The 20,893-nt window shown below is 42.8% G+C and overlaps 1 protein-coding gene across 2 annotated transcripts in view; it reads left to right on the top strand.

Annotated features, from left to right (window-relative positions):
- Window positions 1-20,030, top strand: part of taok2b (TAO kinase 2b) — a 29,324-nt gene extending 9,294 nt beyond the window's left edge. The window contains exons 6-20 of one of the 2 annotated variants that reach the window (XM_026162931.2): window positions 28-124; window positions 385-498; window positions 1,584-1,675; window positions 1,794-1,887; window positions 2,352-2,433; window positions 2,820-2,987; window positions 4,015-4,221; window positions 4,749-4,957; window positions 5,128-5,305; window positions 5,600-5,728; window positions 5,877-6,080; window positions 9,797-10,036; window positions 15,405-15,617; window positions 17,317-17,499; window positions 18,390-20,030. In XM_026162931.2, the coding sequence (XP_026018716.1) occupies window positions 28-124; window positions 385-498; window positions 1,584-1,675; window positions 1,794-1,887; window positions 2,352-2,433; window positions 2,820-2,987; window positions 4,015-4,221; window positions 4,749-4,957; window positions 5,128-5,305; window positions 5,600-5,728; window positions 5,877-6,080; window positions 9,797-10,036; window positions 15,405-15,617; window positions 17,317-17,499; window positions 18,390-19,322 (3,143 nt within the window). In that variant the 3' untranslated portion in view covers window positions 19,323-20,030. Of the gene's footprint in view, window positions 1-27; window positions 125-384; window positions 499-1,583; window positions 1,676-1,793; window positions 1,888-2,351; window positions 2,434-2,819; window positions 2,988-4,014; window positions 4,222-4,748; window positions 4,958-5,127; window positions 5,306-5,599; window positions 5,729-5,876; window positions 6,081-9,796; window positions 12,200-15,404; window positions 15,618-17,316; window positions 17,500-18,389 lie in introns of those variants that run through there. The other variant, XM_026162930.2, reaches the window with a different exon arrangement.
- The last annotated feature ends 863 nt before the right edge of the window (window positions 20,031-20,893 follow it).

The raw sequence follows: 20,893 nt of genomic DNA, 5'->3' as shown, positions 1-20,893 counted from the left end.
TATTCCCAAATGTCTCTCTTCACTCAGTCCACAAGAAACCGCTGCAGGAAGTGGAGATAGCTGCCATAACCCATGGTGCATTGCAGGGATTGGTGTATCTTCACTCTCACAACATGATTCACAGGTAACCCCTATTCATTTCTCACTTATCTGGATCTATTCTGCTCTCCTCCCCCACACTTCTGACAAGAGACTAAACAAATAGAGGGGAGAAAGCACAAACTGTGCTGCCTGAGATAAGCTTATGCAATGGTGCTTGTGCTTACACACTGTGCATCATGCTGCTCCCCAGCCTCCAACAATGCATTTTCTCTCAAACTGTTTTGTCTCCGTCGTGTTTTTCCTGACCCGTCATTCTCTCCTGTCTGATCGTTTCTCTCTCAGGGATGTGAAGGCCGGAAACATCTTGTTGACAGAGCCAGGTCAGGTCAAACTGGGAGACTTTGGCTCGGCCTCTATTGTCGCTCCAGCCAACTCTTTCGTGGGAACACCTTACTGGTAAAACATCAAACCAGTGTCTCACTGGCCTACTCATTGTGGATTCTCAAAGAAGCCTCAAAAACTAACCAAAATCGTGCGTGTGAAATATGATACACTAGGCGTTAAGGGGTTAAAACATACCTGTGATGTTTTGCCGTATTTTATCTTTCCTTTCTGTTCTGTTACAATCATAGAAGCTCATGTTAAAGTTCAAATACTGAGGTCAGTGTATGTATAAGTAATCTCAGGCTCTGAGCTCTCCATTTCACTGTTTTTTTTCTACTCCTAGCTTTGTGTGATGTCAAAGAAAGAGGATATCCCTAAGACGATGATGTCATGTCTGTGCAGGCGAAATGAGCTTTTCAGACTGTTAGCATGGCTGTTATGTGGCGTCTATTTTGTCCACTGAGTGTAAAGGCGAGTGAGAAGCAGCAGCACTCTTAAATGAGCTTGTTTGCACATTGTAGAGGTTTCGTACATGTAAATATAGTCGAAATCTTTAAATGTTGTCATTAACTTGCGTGTGTTGATTTTGTAAAATCAGATATATTTCCTCCGATGTTGACAATTTAAATATTCATTAATATCTAGCGTACTGCTGGTGTCTAGATAAACTATAGTCTCTAATCATGCGGGTAACGTGCTTTAATTTGCATTGAACCTAAGATAGCTGACTAAACGCTGCTCACATTTGTGAAGCAAGGTGTGGCCACCCAAATGTCACATTCAAATTCATTCAAAGCAGGCAGAGTACAGTTCACACTGGGAAAAACTTTGATCTGTAGAATGAGCATGTGTTTAATTTTAAGTTGTTAATTTAAAAAAAAAGGTTATTCTGCCACCGAATTTTTCCTTTCCAATCTTTTCAAGTGTATTTGAGGAGGTTAAATCACCAAGTAGTTTACTCCTACTTCTCACCGTTCAGCAGCCAGAATTATTTGTTGTTACTCTACATGAGCATAAAGCTAACGCTGCCTGTTTAGGTGGGGCAGATGCTGGAAACAACAGTGAGCCACCAGGTGCCATTGTGTGCTGGATCAAAGGAAGAGGGCTGGAAATGGCTGAATTACTGCTGATGTGTTGTTGTTGTTTCCTCCACCCAGGATGGCCCCTGAGGTGATCTTAGCCATGGATGAGGGTCAGTACGACGGGAAGGTGGATGTGTGGTCACTTGGCATCACCTGCATAGAGCTGGGTAAGAGATGGCCATACAGTGCTCCACAAGTGTCTCTCTTTGTGTTCACAAAGCTGAAAGTGTTCTTTGTCTGCCTCTCCTTCTCTGTCACGCTATGTCGTGCTTTGTGATTCTGCAGCGGAAAGGAAGCCTCCTCTGTTCAACATGAATGCTATGAGTGCCTTATACCACATCGCCCAGAATGAGAGCCCTGTGTTGCAGTCTAATCACTGGTGAGAGACGAAGCTTTGCAACAGACCTGTGTCTTTCTGTCATTTATTTCACAATTAGTTTTGTGTGTGTGTGTGTGTGTGTGTGTGTACGTACACATAAATAAAAAAAATAGGTTTCATAAAAATGACTTGTTATTAAGGCTTTTTGAACATGGGGATGAACTCACACTTTGAGTTTGCTGCCATGCTTATAGATCAGTGTTTAAATTGTTACATTATTTGAATCATCTCAGGTAACTGTGGACAAACCCTTCAGTATTTCTCATGGGACACTTACTGCTGTTTTTTAACCAGTTTGTCTCCACATCAGGACATTTTTAATGCTTTCTGAGTTTTAATTGAGCTAACAAATCTCTCAAGCCGCTTTAACGGACTATAACATAATTAAGATTATTATATGTGTAATAATGCAGTATGCATTGCTTAAATTATATGTATAATCATGACGTTTTGGAAATTTTCAGGTCGGATTATTTCCGCAATTTCGTGGACTCCTGTTTGCAGAAGATCGCCCAGGACAGACCTACCTCTGATGTGCTGCTCAAGGTACAAACAGCCGTGTGATTAATCTTTAACTGAGAGAATAGAATGAAATATATTTTCTTCTATTTCTAGCAGTTTCTTTTCAGCTTGTTGTTTTTGGACAAATAATGAAATTTGTGCTTTAAATTCAAAACAGATTTTTAGGCTTGAAGGAAAACACTGAGTGAAGGTTCAGTGTGCAAGCAAAAAATCACCAAGAAGGTTTTTTTCTGTTGTTGTATTTTTTTTTCTTTTTTGTTTTGTTTTTTAAATGAAAAACAATGATTTTATTTTACTTGGATGTATAATTTTGGTGATGGGCATGTCTATGTATTTTTAACTGTCAGACTGAGGTATTTCATCCTGTCACTGTCCATCTCACCCCTTCTTTCAACCCTCCATCCACCCAGCACCATTTCCTATGCAGAGAGCGTCCCATGACAGTTGTGATGGACCTGATTGCACGGACCAAGGATGCTGTTCGTGAGCTGGACAACCTTCAGTACCGGAAGATGAAGAAAATCCTCTTTCATGAGGCGCACAATGGTCCCGCACCTGAAGGTGGTGATGAGGAAGAGGTAAGAAAGGGTGATGACGTATCAACCCTGTAATGCTTTTATCCTATTTTATTTTATTTAAACAAGCCTCTAATATTGATAAGTGGACAGTTTTCTTTTCTTATTAGTGAAACCACAGAGAGTGTTTGGGCCCAGAAATGGCTAATGACATCAGACAGGCACATAACATGAGAACAGCTGCTTCATATGTGAAAGGGGATTAAGAAAGCTGAAACATGAAAGTACAATTAACAAATACCAAGCAGCACTCTTTGGGGTCATCTCTTCATTTAAGCTCGCTTTAAATATTTGAGTTCGTCTCCTGATTTTTTTTTTTTTTTTTTTTTTGTAAAATTAAGAAAGAAAGCGCTTCTGTCAAGAGACATGTGACGATGTTTTGTTTTGGATTTGCTTCATATAAACTGCTGCTGTTTATATTGCATTGCAATTGTAAATAAAGCCAGAGTCCAACGGTAATTATTTAATCCACAAATGAGAAAATAGGGGAAATGGTGATGATATTTTGCAGTTTTATTTATTTATTTTAAACAGAATCTCATAGAAACAGGATTGGCCCAGCATAACGCAGTAATGTTGACAGAGCAAATAAGAGTCTTGAAACATGAACAATTGTACTCATGCACACAAAGCGCATGAATGTGTCTGCTTCTACTGAAAACCTGCTTTAAAGGCCTATTCTTGTCTGCAGTTGAGGTAAATACAGGCACTGGTTACTATAAGAATAAAGACGTAAGGTAAATAAGACCCTTTTGTCCTCATACAAAGACTTTTTTATCTATTTAATTCTTTGATGGCCGTTTAAACAAAAGTAAATGAAAGAATAGCGACTGTGGTTCAATCTATCAGACCTGCATTTGTTTGGGATGTTTAAATATGTTTGCTCAGTATCATTTTTTTTTTCTTTAATACAGTCCCACTGAGCAAATGACCCTCAATCACAGACTCCATTTGTTATTTGTTATTTTTTATTTTTTTTAGAGCTTTGTCATTATTTTAGCAAAAACTTGCTTTATTTTTTCCCCTCCAGGATGTGGAGCAGTACATGCTGCGCACCGGCACAGTCAACAGCATGGAGAGCTCTCACTCTCTGCCATCCATGTCCATCAGCGCCAGCTCCCAGAGTAGCTCGGTCAACAGTCTGGCAGACGGCTCCGATGACAGTGGGGAGATGGCCATGATGCAGGAGGGAGAGCACACCGTCACCTCCAATAGCTCCGTCCTGCACAAGCCGCTGGTCAGTCCACGTGTTAACACGTCTGTGGGTGGATGTGTTGTTTAACAGTCTAACCCCTCAATCACTCACCTGGATAAGCTGGTGACCCATATGCTGAAGGGTACTTGGGGCTTGTTTGGGGCCCCCCCAAACTCAGGCTTGCAGTGTTAAGTGTGAGTCTGGTGTGTATCTGCTGAGAGACGTGTAACTTTCAGGCTAAAAGCATCGAGTGATACTTATAGTTGGGCTATTTTACCTTTTTATTGTAGTTTAGATGAGCCAAAGGAGAAGCTGTTTTATAAGCGCAATCTGGTGCCACCTACAGGAAAAGGAAGGCAAAAGCAGGACCAGATGCACAGCAGATTGGCAGTGTGACACCTACAAAACAAATGCCTGGTAGCAGACTTGCTAAGCGCGCAGCCTCCTGGGAGTTTTTGCATTGGCAATAATTAGTTTCATTTATTTGAAGCGGTAGGATGACATTGAGTTGAGATAAAACTTTGCATTTGTAGCCACCTTTAATTGCTCTAATTTTCTCCACCTTGTAGAGCCATGACAACATCTATGACGATCCCTATCAGCCAGAGGTTGATTCTCAGCGAGAAGCTGCATCTGCTGGTGGTGGAGGAGGAGGGGGGGGAGGGGGCAGACGTCGACGAGGCCGAGACCATTTTGCCACCATCAGAACCGCCTCACTGGTCACCCGTCAGATCCAGGAACACGAGCAGGGCTCTGCACTGAGAGAGCAGATGTCCGGGTGAGGTCACAGTCGTGAATTGTTGATGGTGTTACGGGACAATCAAAACAAGTGTATTTGCACATGTTTTTGAACTTTATACAAATAAAAGAAAACAAAGGGCTTCAAATGCTTAGTTAAGTAATGCTTGCTGATTATTAGCCATTAGGTAACCGTGTTTCTCCTCACAGGTATAAGCGAATGCGGCGTCAGCACCAGAAGCAGCTGATGGGCCTGGAGAACAAGCTGAAGGCCGAGATGGACGAACATCAGCTGAGATTGGACAAAGAGCTGGAGAATTTGAGGAACAGCTTCTCAGTGGAAGGAGAAAAACTCACCAAGAAGCACCAGGGTATCCTGGAGAAAGAGGTGAGCGAGGATCACAGAGAAATATAATAAATTCAAATATACGTGATGAATATCAAACAACACTGTGTGGTTCTGATACTCACTATGTTGTTAGTCTTGCTAATATTAGTCAATACTTTCACATTGCTCAGTGTACACATGCCTGCTTCATATGAAGTTGATGATCTTTCCAAAGTGTAGCAGCCACTGAGAAGTCTTCATTCTCTCACCAGCATACAGAGAGTTGTCTCAGTAAGAGCACTGATAAGACTCAATATCACTAATTGTGAATGTTTTTGGGCTTTTATCCTCCAGGGAAAGGCAGTCGTGTCGGAGGAGAAGAAGTTCCAGCAACACATTCTGACGCAGCAAAAGAAGGAGCTGACCGGCCTGCTGGATTCCCAGAAACGACAGTATCGCCAGCGCAAAGAGCAGCTCAAAGAGGTGCCTCTGAGTTTTGTCATATTATGTTTCAACAAATATATGAGTGTCTTCTTTTTCATCACTCCACTTGCAATCGGTTCATTTTGACGGGTAAGTATAATGCTGCACAAACGGCGAGCCGAGCTAAACGCTGCTGTTATTCCTCAAGGAACTGAACGAGAATCAGTCAACGCCAAAGCGGGAGAAGCAGGAGTGGTTGGTGCATCAGAAGGAGTGCCTGCAGCAGCGGCAGGCTGAGGAAGAGGCGGGTCTGCTGCGGAGGCAGAGGCAGTATTATGAGGTGCAGTGTCGCCAGTACAAGAGGAAGATGCTGCTGTCACGCCACAACCTGGAGCAGGACCTGCTCAGAGAGGTACTGTTCTTAGTCCTTTGAAGCACATTAATATCATTTTTATTTTGATATTGTTTTATAATATTTATAAATGTTAAGACTTTTGCAATTCATTTTGTCATCTATGTGTAACAGTAATGCACAAGCAAAATATTAATGGCTTGGAAAATTAGGTGCACTCAAAAGTTGTTGCAAAAGTTTTGCATGTAGTGGTCTTTTATTTGGGAACACTAAGGTTTATACCTAATATCTAGAGAAGGATTTATTTTTTATATATACAGTGGGGCAAAAAAGTATTTAGTCAGCCACCGATTGTGCAAGTTCCCCCACTAAAATGATGACAGAGGTCAGTAACTTGCACCAGAGGTACACTTCAACTGTGAGAGACAGAATGTGAAAAAAAATCCATGAATTCACATGGTAGGATTTGTAAAGAGTTTATTCGTAAATTAGGGTGGAAAATAAGTATTTGGTCACCTCAAACAAGGAAAATCTCTGGCTCTCACAGACCTGTAACGTCTTCTGTAAGAAGCTTTTCTGTCCCCCACTCGTTACCTGTATGAATGGCACCTGTTTGAACTCATCATCTGTATAAAAGACACCTGTCCACAGCCTCAAACAGTCAGACTCCAAACTCCGCCATGGCCAAGACCAAAGAGCTTTCGAAGGACACCAGGAAAAGTATTGTAGACCTGCACCAGACTGGGAAGAGTGAATCTACAATAGGCAAGCAGCTTGGTGTGAAAAAATCAACTGTGGGAGCAATCATCAGAAAATGGAAGACATACAAGACCACTGATAATCTCTCTCGATCTGGGGCTCCACGCAAGATCTCATCCCGTGGGGTCAAAATGATCATGAGAACGGTGAGCAAAGATCCCAGAACCACACGGGGGGACCTGGTGAATGACCTGCAGAGAGCTGGGACCAAAGTAACAAAGGTCACCGTCAGTAACACACTACAACGGCAGGGAATCAAATCCCGCAGTGCCAGACGTGTTCCGCTGCTGAAGCCAGTGCATGTCCAGGCCCGTCTGAAGTTTGCCAGAGAGCACATGGATGATACAGCAGAGGATTGGGAGAATGTCATGTGGTCAGATGAAACCAAAGTAGAACTTTTTGGTATAAACTCAACTCGTCGTGTTTGGAGGAAGAAGAATACTGAGTTGCATCCCAAGAACACCATACCTACTGTGAAGCATGGGGGTGGAAACATCATGCTATGGGGCTGTTTTTCTGCCAAGGGGACAGGACGACTGATCCGTGTTAAGGACAGAATGAATGGGGCCATGTATCGTGAGATTTTGAGCCAAAACCTCCTTCCATCAGTGAGAACTTTGAAGATGAAACGAGGCTGGGTCTTCCAACATGACAATGATCCAAAACACACCGCCCGGGCAACAAAGGAGTGGCTCCGTAAGAAGCATTTGAAAGTCCTGGAGTGGCCTAGCCAGTCTCCAGACCTCAACCCCATAGAAAATCTGTGGCGGGAGTTGAAAGTCTGTGTTGCTCGGCGACAGCCCCAAAACATCACTGCTCTCGAGAAGATCTGCATGGAGGAATGGGCCAAAATACCAGCTACTGTGTGTGCAAACCTGGTAAAGACCTATAGTAAACGTTTGACCTCTGTTATTGCCAACAAAGGTTATGTTACAAAGTATTGAGTTGTATTTTTGTTATTGACCAAATACTTATTTTCCACCCTGATTTACCAATAAATTCTTTACAAATCCTACCATGTGGATTCATGGATTTTTTTTTTCACATTCTGTCTCTCACAGTTTAAGTGTACCTCTGGTGCAAATTACTGACCTCTGTCATCATTTTAGGTGGGGGAACTTGCACAATGGGTGGCTGACTAAATACTTTTTTGCCCCTGTGTGTGTGTGTGTGTGTGTGTGTGTGTGTGTGTAGACATATACAAATACACTTTATTAACTGAGCAAGTGTGAGCACATCTAAAAAGTTTTGTCAGTTTGCTGAAGCATTCAGATGTTTAACACAATGCCACGTAGGAAACACAACAACAATCTTAACCCTTTAAAACGGGTCGGAGCGGGCACGCTCCGTTTTGCGCAACTACTTTTAAATCCCGGTAGCTCTGCAACCACGTAAGCTAGCGCAATAATGGTTTTTTTGCATATGAAACCGGAGGAGTTGTACTTACATCTTATGCCATCAGCTTGTCCTCGGTCACGGTTTCCTTCCACATATAGCTTTGCAAAAACTGCATAAAAAGCATTTGCAGGAACAAAAACATAATATTCCAGAAACACGCTTTGCCGATCCGATCAGCTGTTTGTAACACTTCCTACGTCCATCAGCGCGAACTATCGCATGTCCGCCATGTCCTGCCCGAAACCGGAAGTGATGTCATTTTGCGGAAATGTAGTTTTTTACCATCAGGGCCTCGTGAGCTTATACTGGTGTTTTTAAAAGTTATGTTTGACTTTATGACTTTCTGTGTCGTTTCTGGGATGCTGAGGACTCATATTGCACTGCTGGAAATAGTTTATTTTGATGCATATGATGCTTTTTTGCAAATTTACACTATAATATTTATTTTCGTTTTTCCTGCAGTATATAAAAATTGGTGTATTTCAAAAATCTATGAAGACACTCAAAATAAATTTTCTGTGGTGGGAAACTATTTTGTGCAACTTTTTTGTATTTAAAGTTTTGAGGGATAAACCTCTTAAATTTCTCTAACTAGAAATATATGTTAAAAAAACGATTTTCAAATTATTATTTTTTTAGTTTATTGCAATTTATGTAATTACTATGCACTTAATGCAGACATATTATTAAAATTTGGGCTATAATGTTGTATTGATGTATATCAACTTGAAATGCTCCAAAAAATGGCTCTACAGCATGTAAAAATATAAAGTAAGCTCTGGTGGACTTGGTTCTATGGTAGGTCTTAAAGGGTTAAAGAAGTAAATGTTGCTGCCATCAGTCTGGGAAGGGTTAGAAGGCAATCTCCAAACAACCTGCATCCATCGCTCTACAGTGAGTGAAAAACATTGTTCCCAGGACTGGACGCCCCGATAAATTCATCCCAAAGTCAAACTGCAGTATTTAGAGGGAGTGCAAAAAACCATCTCAGACTCTTCAGGTCTCAGTTAGTATCAAGTATTAAGTTCATGACAGTACAATTAGAAAAAGACAAACATGTATGACTTTTTTGGAAGAGATTTCAGGAGAAGGCTTCTTCTTTCTAAAAAGAACATGGCAGCAAAGCTTTGGCTTGAAAAGCAGCATCAGAATAAACTACAAGACTTCTGGAAAGTGAGACTAAAGTGGACGTGTTTTGCACGGCACTACATTTGGAGAAAAGCCAACAGCACAAACACCTCATACTAGCATATGATTTGGACTCGTTTTTCAGCGACAGGATCTCAGTACCTGCAGTCACTGAGTCATGAACTCCTGTGTATCTCTAAGTATTCTAGAGTCAGATGAGTCCGTCTGTCTGACAAGCTTGGCTGAAACTGGTTCATGCAACAGGACAATGATCCCACGCGCAGCAGCAAATCTACAACAGTATGGCTGAAAAAGAAAATAATTTTTTTGTTTGTTTTTTTTTAATAAATGACCTATAAATTCATACTTTTTAATAATTGTAGCTTGATACAAGATATCCTTTGGTGGCTATTGCAGGTTTCTGTCCTCCCAGTATTACAAATCACCTTCTGCATCTTTTGTTTGTTTTTTTTCTTCTTCTCCTTCTTCAGGATCTGAACAAAAAGCAGACTCTGAAGGACTTGGAGTGTGCCATGCTGCTGCGTCACCACGAATCCACCCAGGAGCTGGAGTTCCGCCAGCTGAGTTTGGTGCAGCGTACGCGGGCCGAGCTGATCCGCACGCAACACCAGACGGAGCTCACCAACCAGATGGAGTATAACAAGAGGCGTGAGCAAGAGCTGCGTCAGAAACACGCCGTGGAGGTCCGCCAACAGCCCAAGAGCCTCAAAGTGAGTGACAGCACCCAGAGCCAGGGGTCTCCCGAGGAGGGAAAGAGCGAGCCGACAGAGGGGCCGAGCGGCAGCTGGGACAGCGAGGGAGGGGGGGAGGAGCTAGAGGAAGAAAAGGAGAGCGAGGTGGCGGCGAAGGAGGTGTATGATGTTGGGGATGAGCTTGATGGAGTAGTAGATGATGAAGATGAAGTTTTTAGCAGAGGGGTAGATGAGGTGGAGGGTGTGCGTGTCGCTGTGGCTGAGGGGAAGGACGAGGTAGACGAGGAGGGAAGTAAATCAGAAGATGTAGTTGAGTGGAAAGTCGGTGAAGAGGAGACAGAAGTCAGGGAAGTAGAAGGAGTGCAGTGGGAGTACGAAGAGGATCATGGTAACTCTGCACGCATAGAGACCGAAGAAGAAGAAGAAGAAGAGGGCAGGGGTGTAGCTGACGGTTGTCCGTCGGAGCTCATCTTGTCCTCGTCCCCAGAAAAGAGGCGGCTGCGTGAGCGAGACATCGATGAGCTGTCAGAGTTTTACTTCCCTGACGCCTCTGAGGAGCTGGAGCCCATACCCGTCTCACCCCCACCCGCACCCCCTGCCCAGACTTCTCTCCCCTCACTCTTCTCTCACGGCATCTGCCTCCTCCTCTCCCTCTCTGTCGCTGCGCAGCCTTCCAACCTCACTTTGCTGCTGCTCTCCATCTTCCTCCTCTCCCTCCGCCGCTCTCCACCCCTGCCCTCGGTGGCATCCGTTCTCCTCTCTGCTGAGCTCGCCTTCTTGGCGCTCTTCTTCTCGTACCTTTTCCTTCGTTCCTGCTGTTCTCTGTCGCTTTCCACCTACCTGACTCTCAGCCTCTGGGCCAATGGCCTCTTCAGTTTAGGGCTCTCCATCAGTTTGGGGATTTATTACATCCCCATTATTTTCATCTCAGCCTCCTTCCTCAGCTCTCCCTCCATTTTCCTTTCCCTCTATTTGATCGTGGTCCTGATTGTCAGGCCAGCCCGTGATTTCTTCCAGCTCGCGCCCCGCAAAGTCAACCGCCTCTGCATGCGCGTCCTCTTCCGCCTGCCTCGGCCACTGTTTGCCATGTGCCAGTCGGTGCTGGGCGGTATGGCTGAGCGTAACCTTTATGAGATGTTTCCTAAAGCAGGCCGCAACTGGGGCGTTCGCCAGTCCAAAATCCCAGTTCCACTAAAGAGCCTGGCCTTGGAGTATCAGGCTCAATGCAGGAGCACCTCTCTTGTAGCCAAGGGCCTGCTGTGGGTGAAGCGTTTCGGCAGACGCCCCCTCGGCATCTTGGCAGATCTAGCTAACTCGGTAGTGCTAAAACTAGCCCGGCAGGTCGTTAAAAAGCTGCCGCTCAGGGTCAGGATAAAACTCCAAACCCTTGGCATCTTGAAAAAGGAAATTCCAAGCAGGTTACCGCGCCTGCTGCCCCGGGAGGTCAGAGAGAGGAGACAGAGGGAGAGGAGGAGGAGAGAGAGGGAGAGACAGAGGAGGGAAGAGAGGGAGAGGATGTTTCGTGAGGAGACGAGGTGGGAGTGTGGATTGAGACGAACTTCATCGGGACGGTTTGTCAAGGGGAAAATTCGGCCGTGGAGATAGCAAGAGTGAGACATGTCGGGAACATTTTGGTGTGAGATTGTGTGAATGTGTGTGTGCGAGCGTGCGTGTGTGTGCACGCCATTGTGCAGCCATTCATTGCGTGTTTGGGCCACATTGTCTCCTTTGTTACTCAAACTGGTCACATTTTTAAAGATGAGCCGTATTTAACCCACACACTCGTATGCACACAGAGGTTTGTGTGCGCTGGCTCCAGAAGCGTGTGTGTGCGCGCACGCACATAACAAGCCATATTACTGAATGAGCTGGCTCGAGCAACTTGAACAAGCTGTCGAACCCACAGTTGCTGAATGAAACCCAGTGAAGTTTTAATATTTCATTATTTTTGCTTTTTGTAAAAGTTCCTTTAGAAGTTTCTTTAATTTTTATTATTTTGCTCTTAATTTGTAAGACAGATATTTTTTTTATGGTTATTTTTGAGACCGTTTTTTGTGCAATCTTTTGTTCTTCTTCATAGTTGTCTTACTTCACAGGGTGCGCTGTTTCCTCAGTGCTTCGAACAAATATTAGAGTGTTATGTAGCTCAAGGGCTGTAATATCTCTCCCCAAAGCACAAAGTACTGTGAAAATGAAAGATCGTCAATGATTTCACTAACATCAGCCTGAACACTAGCTCTCAGCCGACTGAAAAGTGCAATAAACCGCTGAGTGGTGACGTCTCGGACCATCGTGAGAGCAGAGAGGAATAATTATTAATATTTTGGTCTTAAATGATTAAGTATGGGGCCATTTAGCTGGAACAAAAAACATATTCAGTTGATCTAGAATACGTTTATACATTATTATTATTATTATTATTATTATTATTATTATTATTATTATACATGCAGCTAGTGAATACATCATCTAGATTCTAGTTGGATATTATGACTATTATGTTTTATTGCATGTTGTGCAATAATCTTGTTATGATTTACCATGTAAACATTTCGCTCGTAGTAATGGAATAAGAAGTGCCTGCTTTCAAGAGTCTGTTGTGAAGTGATATCCTAAATCTATAGCGGAAACATGAGGAATCAGGATAATCAGGATATGTTTTTGCATAGTGAAAGTATAAGAAACTGTTTAATATTTCAATGTAACTCATTTAATATGAAGCCATATAGACAATCTTTTGAGGTAGAATTATAGTAAAAAGATTGAAACTACTGAATGTGAAAAATGAGGCTGAGCAGGTCGAATGAAGAGAAGGCAGATATCTGATTCTATCAATATTTTGTTTTGCACTGTGTTGAAAGGTATTAAAGAAATACAAATATCTATGAAAAGATCGTTTCAATTTTAGCTCGTGAAGCTTAAAAAATACACCCATCGCAACTCCACTTCACCCGGCCTACGGGTTCAGCAAACCCAAAGATAATCGGACAAGCTGAAAACCAAAATGTTTGAGCCTTTTAAAAAAAAAAAAAAAGACTGAAATGATAAGGAAATGAACTTTCTGATCAGTCAGTTCATCATTTCAGCTCAGCGTCAGTCAGACCAAAAGAAACCCACGGTTAATTCTGCTGTTTGTGTCTCTGCTAAACGCCAAAATCCTTTGAGTTCATGTAAATGAAGCCGGAGCAAATTCGTAAAATGCGTTAAAAAGGCAGGAATAAAGAGCTTTGTTTGTGTCGCCACATGTGAGCTGTTTTTGTGGAGGGACGGTACTGAGTAGGAAAGCTCAGTCTTAACTGTATTTTCACCCAAAGAAAAGGAAAAAATGTGTTTTGGGTTTTTTTGTTGTTGTTTTTTTGCATCTTGCAATTCGAGCTTTAAAAGAAAAGTTTCAATCAATGTTTTATTTGAATGTAACTTGTTCCTTTTGTGTATGTTTACATGTCTGCATTCTGTTTTGTTGTGACACTGAGTGTTTCCACAGAGTTATATCACCTTGAGTTTTTTTTTAATATATATATTTAATTAATGCAGTATTTATAAGAGCAGTGCTGCATTGTGTTGGGCAGACATTTCGTCATCCTTTTATTCTCATTTTAGCTGCATGAGTGTTGGCATACTGTACAGCCGTGTGCTCGCAAGCATAGAGAAACATTTTGTCATACACAAAAATAAATTCTTTTGTGTTCAAATCATTGTCTTGTTTGTTTTTGATTTTTGTTTTTGTTTCCATTATTATCATGTCTCCATTTGCTTACTTTCTTCCTTATCTCACTGCGCAAAGAATCCTTTTTACCTTTTTGTTCATTCCTCCTGTATCATCACACATTCCTGTTGTCGTCTGTCGTCCCCTTTTTGCCCCATTTATAAGCCACCAAAAACATTATTACCAAGTATAAACATAAAATTGTGATTATGACTTGCAAATATTTATGGGATTAAATGGCGATCGTCTGATTCGACCTGACCCAGATTATGCTCGAGGTCTGGGCCGTTTGTTTAACAGCAGAGTATTGATCAGGTTTTAGTGAAATGAGATCAGTCTTTCTTGGACATGACTCGTTAGTTTGTGCAGTACATGAAAACAACTCTTGATTTATTATCGCCTGACAAATATACAGAAAGGCTCATTCTTAAGAATAAACATCAGATTAAAGGTCCTAGAAAGTGTTTTTACATATATACATTTATATACAGTGCTTTACAAATGTATCAGGCTGCCTGTCATTAAAACAAAACAACTTTAAGTCCATCAAAACGTGTTTAAAAATTACTGAATTGATGTTGTTATACACAGAAATTTGAGTCGCCACACCGGATGTGTCTCCGAGAAGTCTGAAATTAATCAAGCATAACATTTAACCACTTAAAAGAAATTTGGCACCTTAATTAAACAATAATGTGCTTTACTATTAACTCCTGCCTTTTTCTTTTGAGTAGAATTAAAAATGGATAGCAAAATAATTATATTTTAGCATTTAAAAATATTCATTTGCATTAAAGAGCTCACACATAGGGATGATTAACAGTTACAGGACCAGATCAGGTCACCACAAAATGTTAGGTTATGACAGCAAAACCTTTTCCTACCTATTTAGAAAGTGTATTTTACATTATTTATTTAAGTTGCATGCGTTCATGCTTTGCCTTGGATCAGTGTATTACATTTTCCTTGCACACAGCCTTTAACTTTGCCCCAGTAAGTCATCGGCCAACGTGATGCTTTAATCTATTTCTCAGTACACTAAAAATAAACTAGTTCCTTGGACTTTTGAGCAGACTGTGTACTGTGTGTTTCGTCCAGCTGCTGGTTTATGTGAGCACCTGAAAAAGTTCACAGCGATTGTGTAAAATCACCAAAGCAGGGCTTAAACTTTGCTGCTCCCTCGGACCCTTCTGATTTCAAGCACTTTCTTCAGAGGGAAATAATATTGACATAAGCAACAAGAAAAGGTAAATTTATTTAAATAAAAGAAGCCAAGTCATCTCATTAAGACCATCGCAGAGCTTTGATTACACTGGAATTAAGTAGGACTTCCTTATATGTTTATTTAAATGTTATAAATCCAACCTCTTAAATATAAATGTTAATCTAAGATGCAGACATTCATCATAAGAATGTGATTTTTAGACTCAGAATTTAGATGATGTGCGTTTTAACCATCCAACAAGTCTTCATAAACGGTAAATCTCCAACATGTGTTTTCATGACAAAGGACATTTCCTTATGTGGCCGTGATGGTGTCATCCAACAGTTCAGCAGGTGTTTACACTTTAAATATGTAAAATGTTTGACACGTCTGTCACATCTGTCAGCGTGATCATTTCTACAATCAATAGGAGCACTTTAGCCGAGCTGCTTCCATCTTTCTTCTGTCTCCTTCAGTCCAAAGAGCTTCAGATCAAGCGTCAGTTCCAGGACACCTGCAAGATCCAAACCCGCCAGTACAAGGCCCTGCGCAACCACCTGCTGGAGAACACGCCCAAATCGGACCACAAGGCCGTGCTGAAGCGGCTGAAGGATGAGCAGACTCGTAAGCTGGCCATCCTGGCCGAGCAGTATGACCACTCCATCAATGACATGCTGTCCACACAAGCTGTGAGTAAGGCAAGGAGACGTCGTTCACTTCACACTCGCACCACACCACCAGCACCACTGCTGTGCCTGGCTTGGGGGATCTTCCTGTCTACCTGCCCGCCAACCAACCACCTCCTGGTCCCTCAGTGTTAATTAAATTTTGTAGCTTGTGATCTGTCCTGCTACCTGCCCCTGCAGTTAAACAGGTCCTTCCTCAAAAAAACATCCATTCAAAGTAGGAATATTGAAGAGAGGAAAAAGTGATGACAGCTTTGTGAGAGGTTCAGAAGATAAATGTTAGAGGTTCTGCTATAGCCATAAATTCAGGGCTCTTATTCAGCCACATAAGAGTGCTATAAACTCAGTTTATCTTTATCATTTTATATAAACGTATCACTTTTCCTAAACGGAGTGTAGTAATTGACTAAACTCTGAATCAATTTTAAGCCATATTGTGTAATTAGAGCAATAACTTCTAACTGGCACTTAGGTAAAAATCAGCTGTGCCAGGTCGTGTTTAATTTTTAATTGAGGCTGTTTGGTCAATGATGAATGTGTAATCAGCGGACCATAAAGTCAAGATGTTGCTGTTGTTGGACCACAGATGAACTGTTCCTTTATCATCACAGCAAATTATGAACCATGCACCAGTAAAATCATAACACAGTTAAACCACTAAACTTTCAGTCTGTGAATCAGTTCATCTAAAGTGTTTGAATAGTTTAGCCTACCCTGGGGAAATAAGAAAACCTGGGAGGCCCAACAAACAAGTGATGCCCTGGGACTCCTCAGCAGATCAGTCCGGCCATGGCCCAACAAGGTCTTTTTCCCACATGCAACACTGCAAAGATCCCACCTCTGCTGTGCTTTGTTTTCCACTTCACAGCTGCAGTGACTCCAGTTTAAGGAAAAAGAAGATAATTAAGTGAGGCTTAAATGCCCCATGAATCACAGCAGAACCTAACATAAAGTTTAAATGTAATTTAGACTGATTTAAACTGCTGAAGCCTGCGACCCGTTCTCTTGTACATATTAAGCAAGAAATGAGCTGATTGATAATAGACAGGTTCTATTTTTCACTGTGAAAGGTGCCCACATTTTCTAAGCCTGTGCCTCCTTAATCACTTTCAGACCATCCTGTAAAAGCTTCTCTCAGTCAGTCGCCGGCCTCTTAGTGTCGGAGTCATTCACATGTAAATCCTAAACTCCTAAATGAATGAAACAAAGTAAGAAGACGATGGGACGTAACAAAATGTCTCTTGGATAACATGATCCTCTGCGCTGCTTTAATTACCTCGATACGGAAGAGCGCCACGTCGGTCCGCTAAGCCAAATCCCCGCCGCCCTTGTTTGTTCTACTCATGCTGCGACTGCAGCTAAAGTCTGTTTGGGACGGTTTCCCAAACACTGATTAAACTTATAATCCAGAGGTCAGGAAAATATATATTTATCTGTCTGTCATCTGAAACATGAGCCAAACTATAAAACAGACATGACACACAGAGGTCGAAGCACTTCAACACTTTGAAGAAAATATTCTTTTATTGATTTATTTTGGAATATGTTGAATATGCACACACGCTTTTATTAACTTCCCAATCCTTTCCCCTTTTCTTTCCTTGCTCTTCTAACCTTATGAACACATGCAAAGTGATTCCACCTTCAGATCTCTCTTGGTTTGTTTTTTCCACTTAAACACTCCTTTTTCTCTTCCTCTTAGCTTCGACTGGATGAGACGCAGGAAGCGGAGTACAAGGTGTTGCGGATGCAGCTGCAGCAGGAGCTGGAGTTGCTTAACGCCTACCAGAGCAAGATCAAGATCCACACGGACACGCAGCACGAGAGAGAAGTCAAGGATCTGGAGCAGAGGGTGTCCATCCGCCGGGCCCTGCTGGAACAGAGGGTTAGAGCCTTTTGTCACTCGTGTTCAAAGTAAAGCTTCTTAGAATAAAGTGCAAGGACCTCAAACAAGCAAACAGAGAAGATCCCAGACAGGTGTAGCTCATCTTTTCACTAGCACATTGAATGATAAATAACAGTCGCTGACGACTCCAAGAGGGCAAGATGTTTTTGGTGTCCGTCATCCAAAGTTCTCCTACAGGCCACATTTGGCCTCGACTTGTGCCCCTCCCTGATGCGTAGTCTTGTTGTCTCGGTTTAGCCACCTTGCACGGGCCAAAATTCAGGCATGTCAGGACTTTTGAGTCACATCTGAGCCAAACGTAGCAAATAAGTGCCAAAAATAGTCCAGATTAGGCTCAGATCTGTCTGCTGTCTGGGCACCTTTAACACAGTGTCCCCCTGCAAGCTGTTTTTGGAGCTTTATTTAATGACATAGACCTCTGTCTGTTCTTCTATGGAAAGTGGAAAGAGGTTGTTGTTTGTTTTTTTTAGCTGGAAATAATGGAGGATTGTGTAGCTATTAGTTAACAGTTACAATCTAACGCCTACAGTTCCTCGTCACTTTTATTGATATCTCACAATGACATCTGGGCAGCTCTGTCTACGAAGGATGATGATAAAAAGCTCTCCATGTCCTCAGACTGACTGAAGAATCATAGACTGTACATAAAAGATGGATGTAGTCATCCAAAACAGGAATCCAGTGAAGATGTGTCTTAACCCTGCAGTCTTTATAACAACCAAAGAAATCTGTGGATAAATTACTCCAATTCTAACTTGACCTCATTAACTTCATTCCTGGTTAGTTTATGGTCTGAATCGCTACTTTTAAGTACTTTGTTTTTATTAATGCAATGATTGCACATGCGTTTTTTGTTAATGTTTTGTTAGATCGAGGAGGAGATGCTGTCCCTGCAGAACGAGCGCTCAGAGCGTATCCGCACCCTCCTGGAACGGCAGGCCAGCGAGATCGAGGCGTTTGATGCAGAGAGCCTACGTCTGGGTTTTAGCAACATGGCGCTGACCGGCATTCCCAGCGAAGCCTACCCCAAGCAGGGCTACTCCAACGTGCCGCCCTCCAGCTCCCGCTCAGCTGGCCACTGGAGTCACGGCATCCACCCGCAGAATGTGCCCTCGCAGCAGCTCTCCCGCCGCAGCCACAACAGCAGCGGCGGCGGGGATCGCAGGGGCGAGTCCTCCTCTTCCTCGCACGGCCTGGGCATGGCCCTGGGGCTGGGCCGGGAGGGGAGGGAGATGCACCACTCGTCGCGCTCTTCCGCCTCTTCTTCCTCCTCCTCCTCCTCCTCGTCTTCCTCCCACCACCAGCGACACCACCTACCCCAGCACTACCACCACCAGAGCACGCCACAGCTCTACCGCGAGCGGGAGAGGGATCGAGATAGGGAGCGGGAGAAGGAGAGGGAGCGGGAGTGGGCCGGAGTGCGGGGCTCCGGCGGCGACCTGGCCCACCCACACCCCCTGCCCTTCTCCCATCACCTGCCCTCGCGCTCCTCCTCTCAGTCCCTGGCGATGCTGCCTCCCCCGCCCCCTGCCCCTCCCTCCATCTCCGGGCCGTCCTCCTCCTCTTCTTCTTCCTCCTCCTCGCAGGGGGGGATTTATGTCGGAGGTGGAGGCGGCGGTGGCAGCGGGCTGGCAGTGCGCGGCGCCCCCAGCCTGATGGCCCTGAGAAACAGCCCCCAACCTCTGAGGAGAACGGCGTCCGGCGGGGGGCCAGGAGGTGCTGGGGGTAGCGACGGCGTCCTGAGCCGAAGCACCTCAGTCACTTCGCACATCTCCAACGGCTCCCACCTCTCCTACTCTTAGACAGCAGGCGTTAAAACAGCAGAGAGCCCGATAGGAAGAAGGGTGGGAGTGATTTAGGAAGGTAGCTATCACAGGCTGCATCTCAATACTCTCAGCTTGCCACCTTTCTTTCTTTCCTTCCTGGGCTGATCTCAATTCTAAACTCTTAACACAAAGGATTTAGGGACGTCGCTATTTTCTCTAAACGCACAGAAGGTCAAAGAGATCAGAAGCAAAGAAAGGACAAACTGACATTATTGAGCTGCACCCTGCCTCTTTAGACTCAGGGTGGGTGGAGAGGTTTCCTTCCATTCCCACAAGTATCAAAGAGGAAGGGAGGGAGGAATGTAACCACCTGTAAAATCATTGGATTAGGGTGACATTAGGTAAAAAAAAAAAAAGACACTTCTGTTTAATGTTTTTATCTTTGTATAAAAGTGAGATGAGGTGCGTGAAAGAGGGGACGATTAGCAATTTTTTCCCTGTATGTGTCCTCCTGGAACTGCACAGAGAGAGAGAGGGGGGATGGCAGCCATGTCTTCTTCTATGATATTCTTTGCTGGAATGGAGAAAGAGCGAGGACGAGGGAGGAAACGAGGGTGATGTTTTGTTGCTTGTGTGTGTATTCGTATGTAGTTCGTAGTAGTCCAGATATTATCCAGCAAGCGCCCATAAACTGGACGCGCCGAATGGGCAGAATGCAAGAAGAAAAATTAAGGGGGGGGTTACTCTAATATCCAGATTTCTGGAGTTTGGAAAAACATTTTTTTATTGCTTTAAACATTTACTTTTTTTGTTAATTTCTCTCTTTTTTTGTATTGTGTATTTAAAAGAAAAACCACACGCGTAAAAAAGTTGCTCAGAACGTCACCAATGCCTTTAAGGGGTTCTTAAAGGGATGTCGTGCCATCTGAATTTTTTTTTTTTTTAAATTTGACGGCTGTGAGGTGATTCAAAGCCGAATACAAATAACACGGAATGTTTGTAAAGTTAAGAGACTCTTCTTCAAAAAAGAGATAAAAGAAAAAGGAAAAATGGGATGAGGAAAAATCTTTATGTGGAAATGTACAAATACATATGGAGAGAGGGGGGGAAAACACATAGCTTTCTGGCATCCATGACGTATTGAGTATCTAAACAACATAGGTGTCTATGGGAGTCACTCCAATTGCATGAGATAGATGTGCAAAAAAGAAAAAAGAAAAAAAAACATTTGTAAAAACATGACGAAACACATTTGAAATGTATCGTACCTGTCCCGAGTTTCACTGGCATTTAAAATCACTCGTCCCACATTTGGTTTGTTTTTGGATCTTTACTGTACATATTTATGGGAATATTAAAGAAAAAAACAATAAAAAAAACAATCATTTGGTTTTATAGAGTAACAAAGATAATGATAGTAATTTTGATATATTCAAAAACGACTATTGAATTTCAAGATTTAGAGTGACAGCTCCAATTGCATTTTCTATAGGTGTCAATATTACCATAACTAATCCTGATGTAAGTGTTGTTGTAATCATGTTCACGGTTATTTTTTTATTTTAATTTTTTTCTTGCGATAAGCAAAAAGGGCCCACTTTTGGCTG

Source organism: Astatotilapia calliptera, chromosome 8 (assembly GCF_964374335.1).
Source record: "Astatotilapia calliptera chromosome 8, fAstCal68.1, whole genome shotgun sequence".
Lineage (NCBI taxonomy): Eukaryota > Metazoa > Chordata > Actinopteri > Cichliformes > Cichlidae > Astatotilapia > Astatotilapia calliptera.
This window is presented reverse-complemented; position numbering and strand designations above follow the sequence as displayed.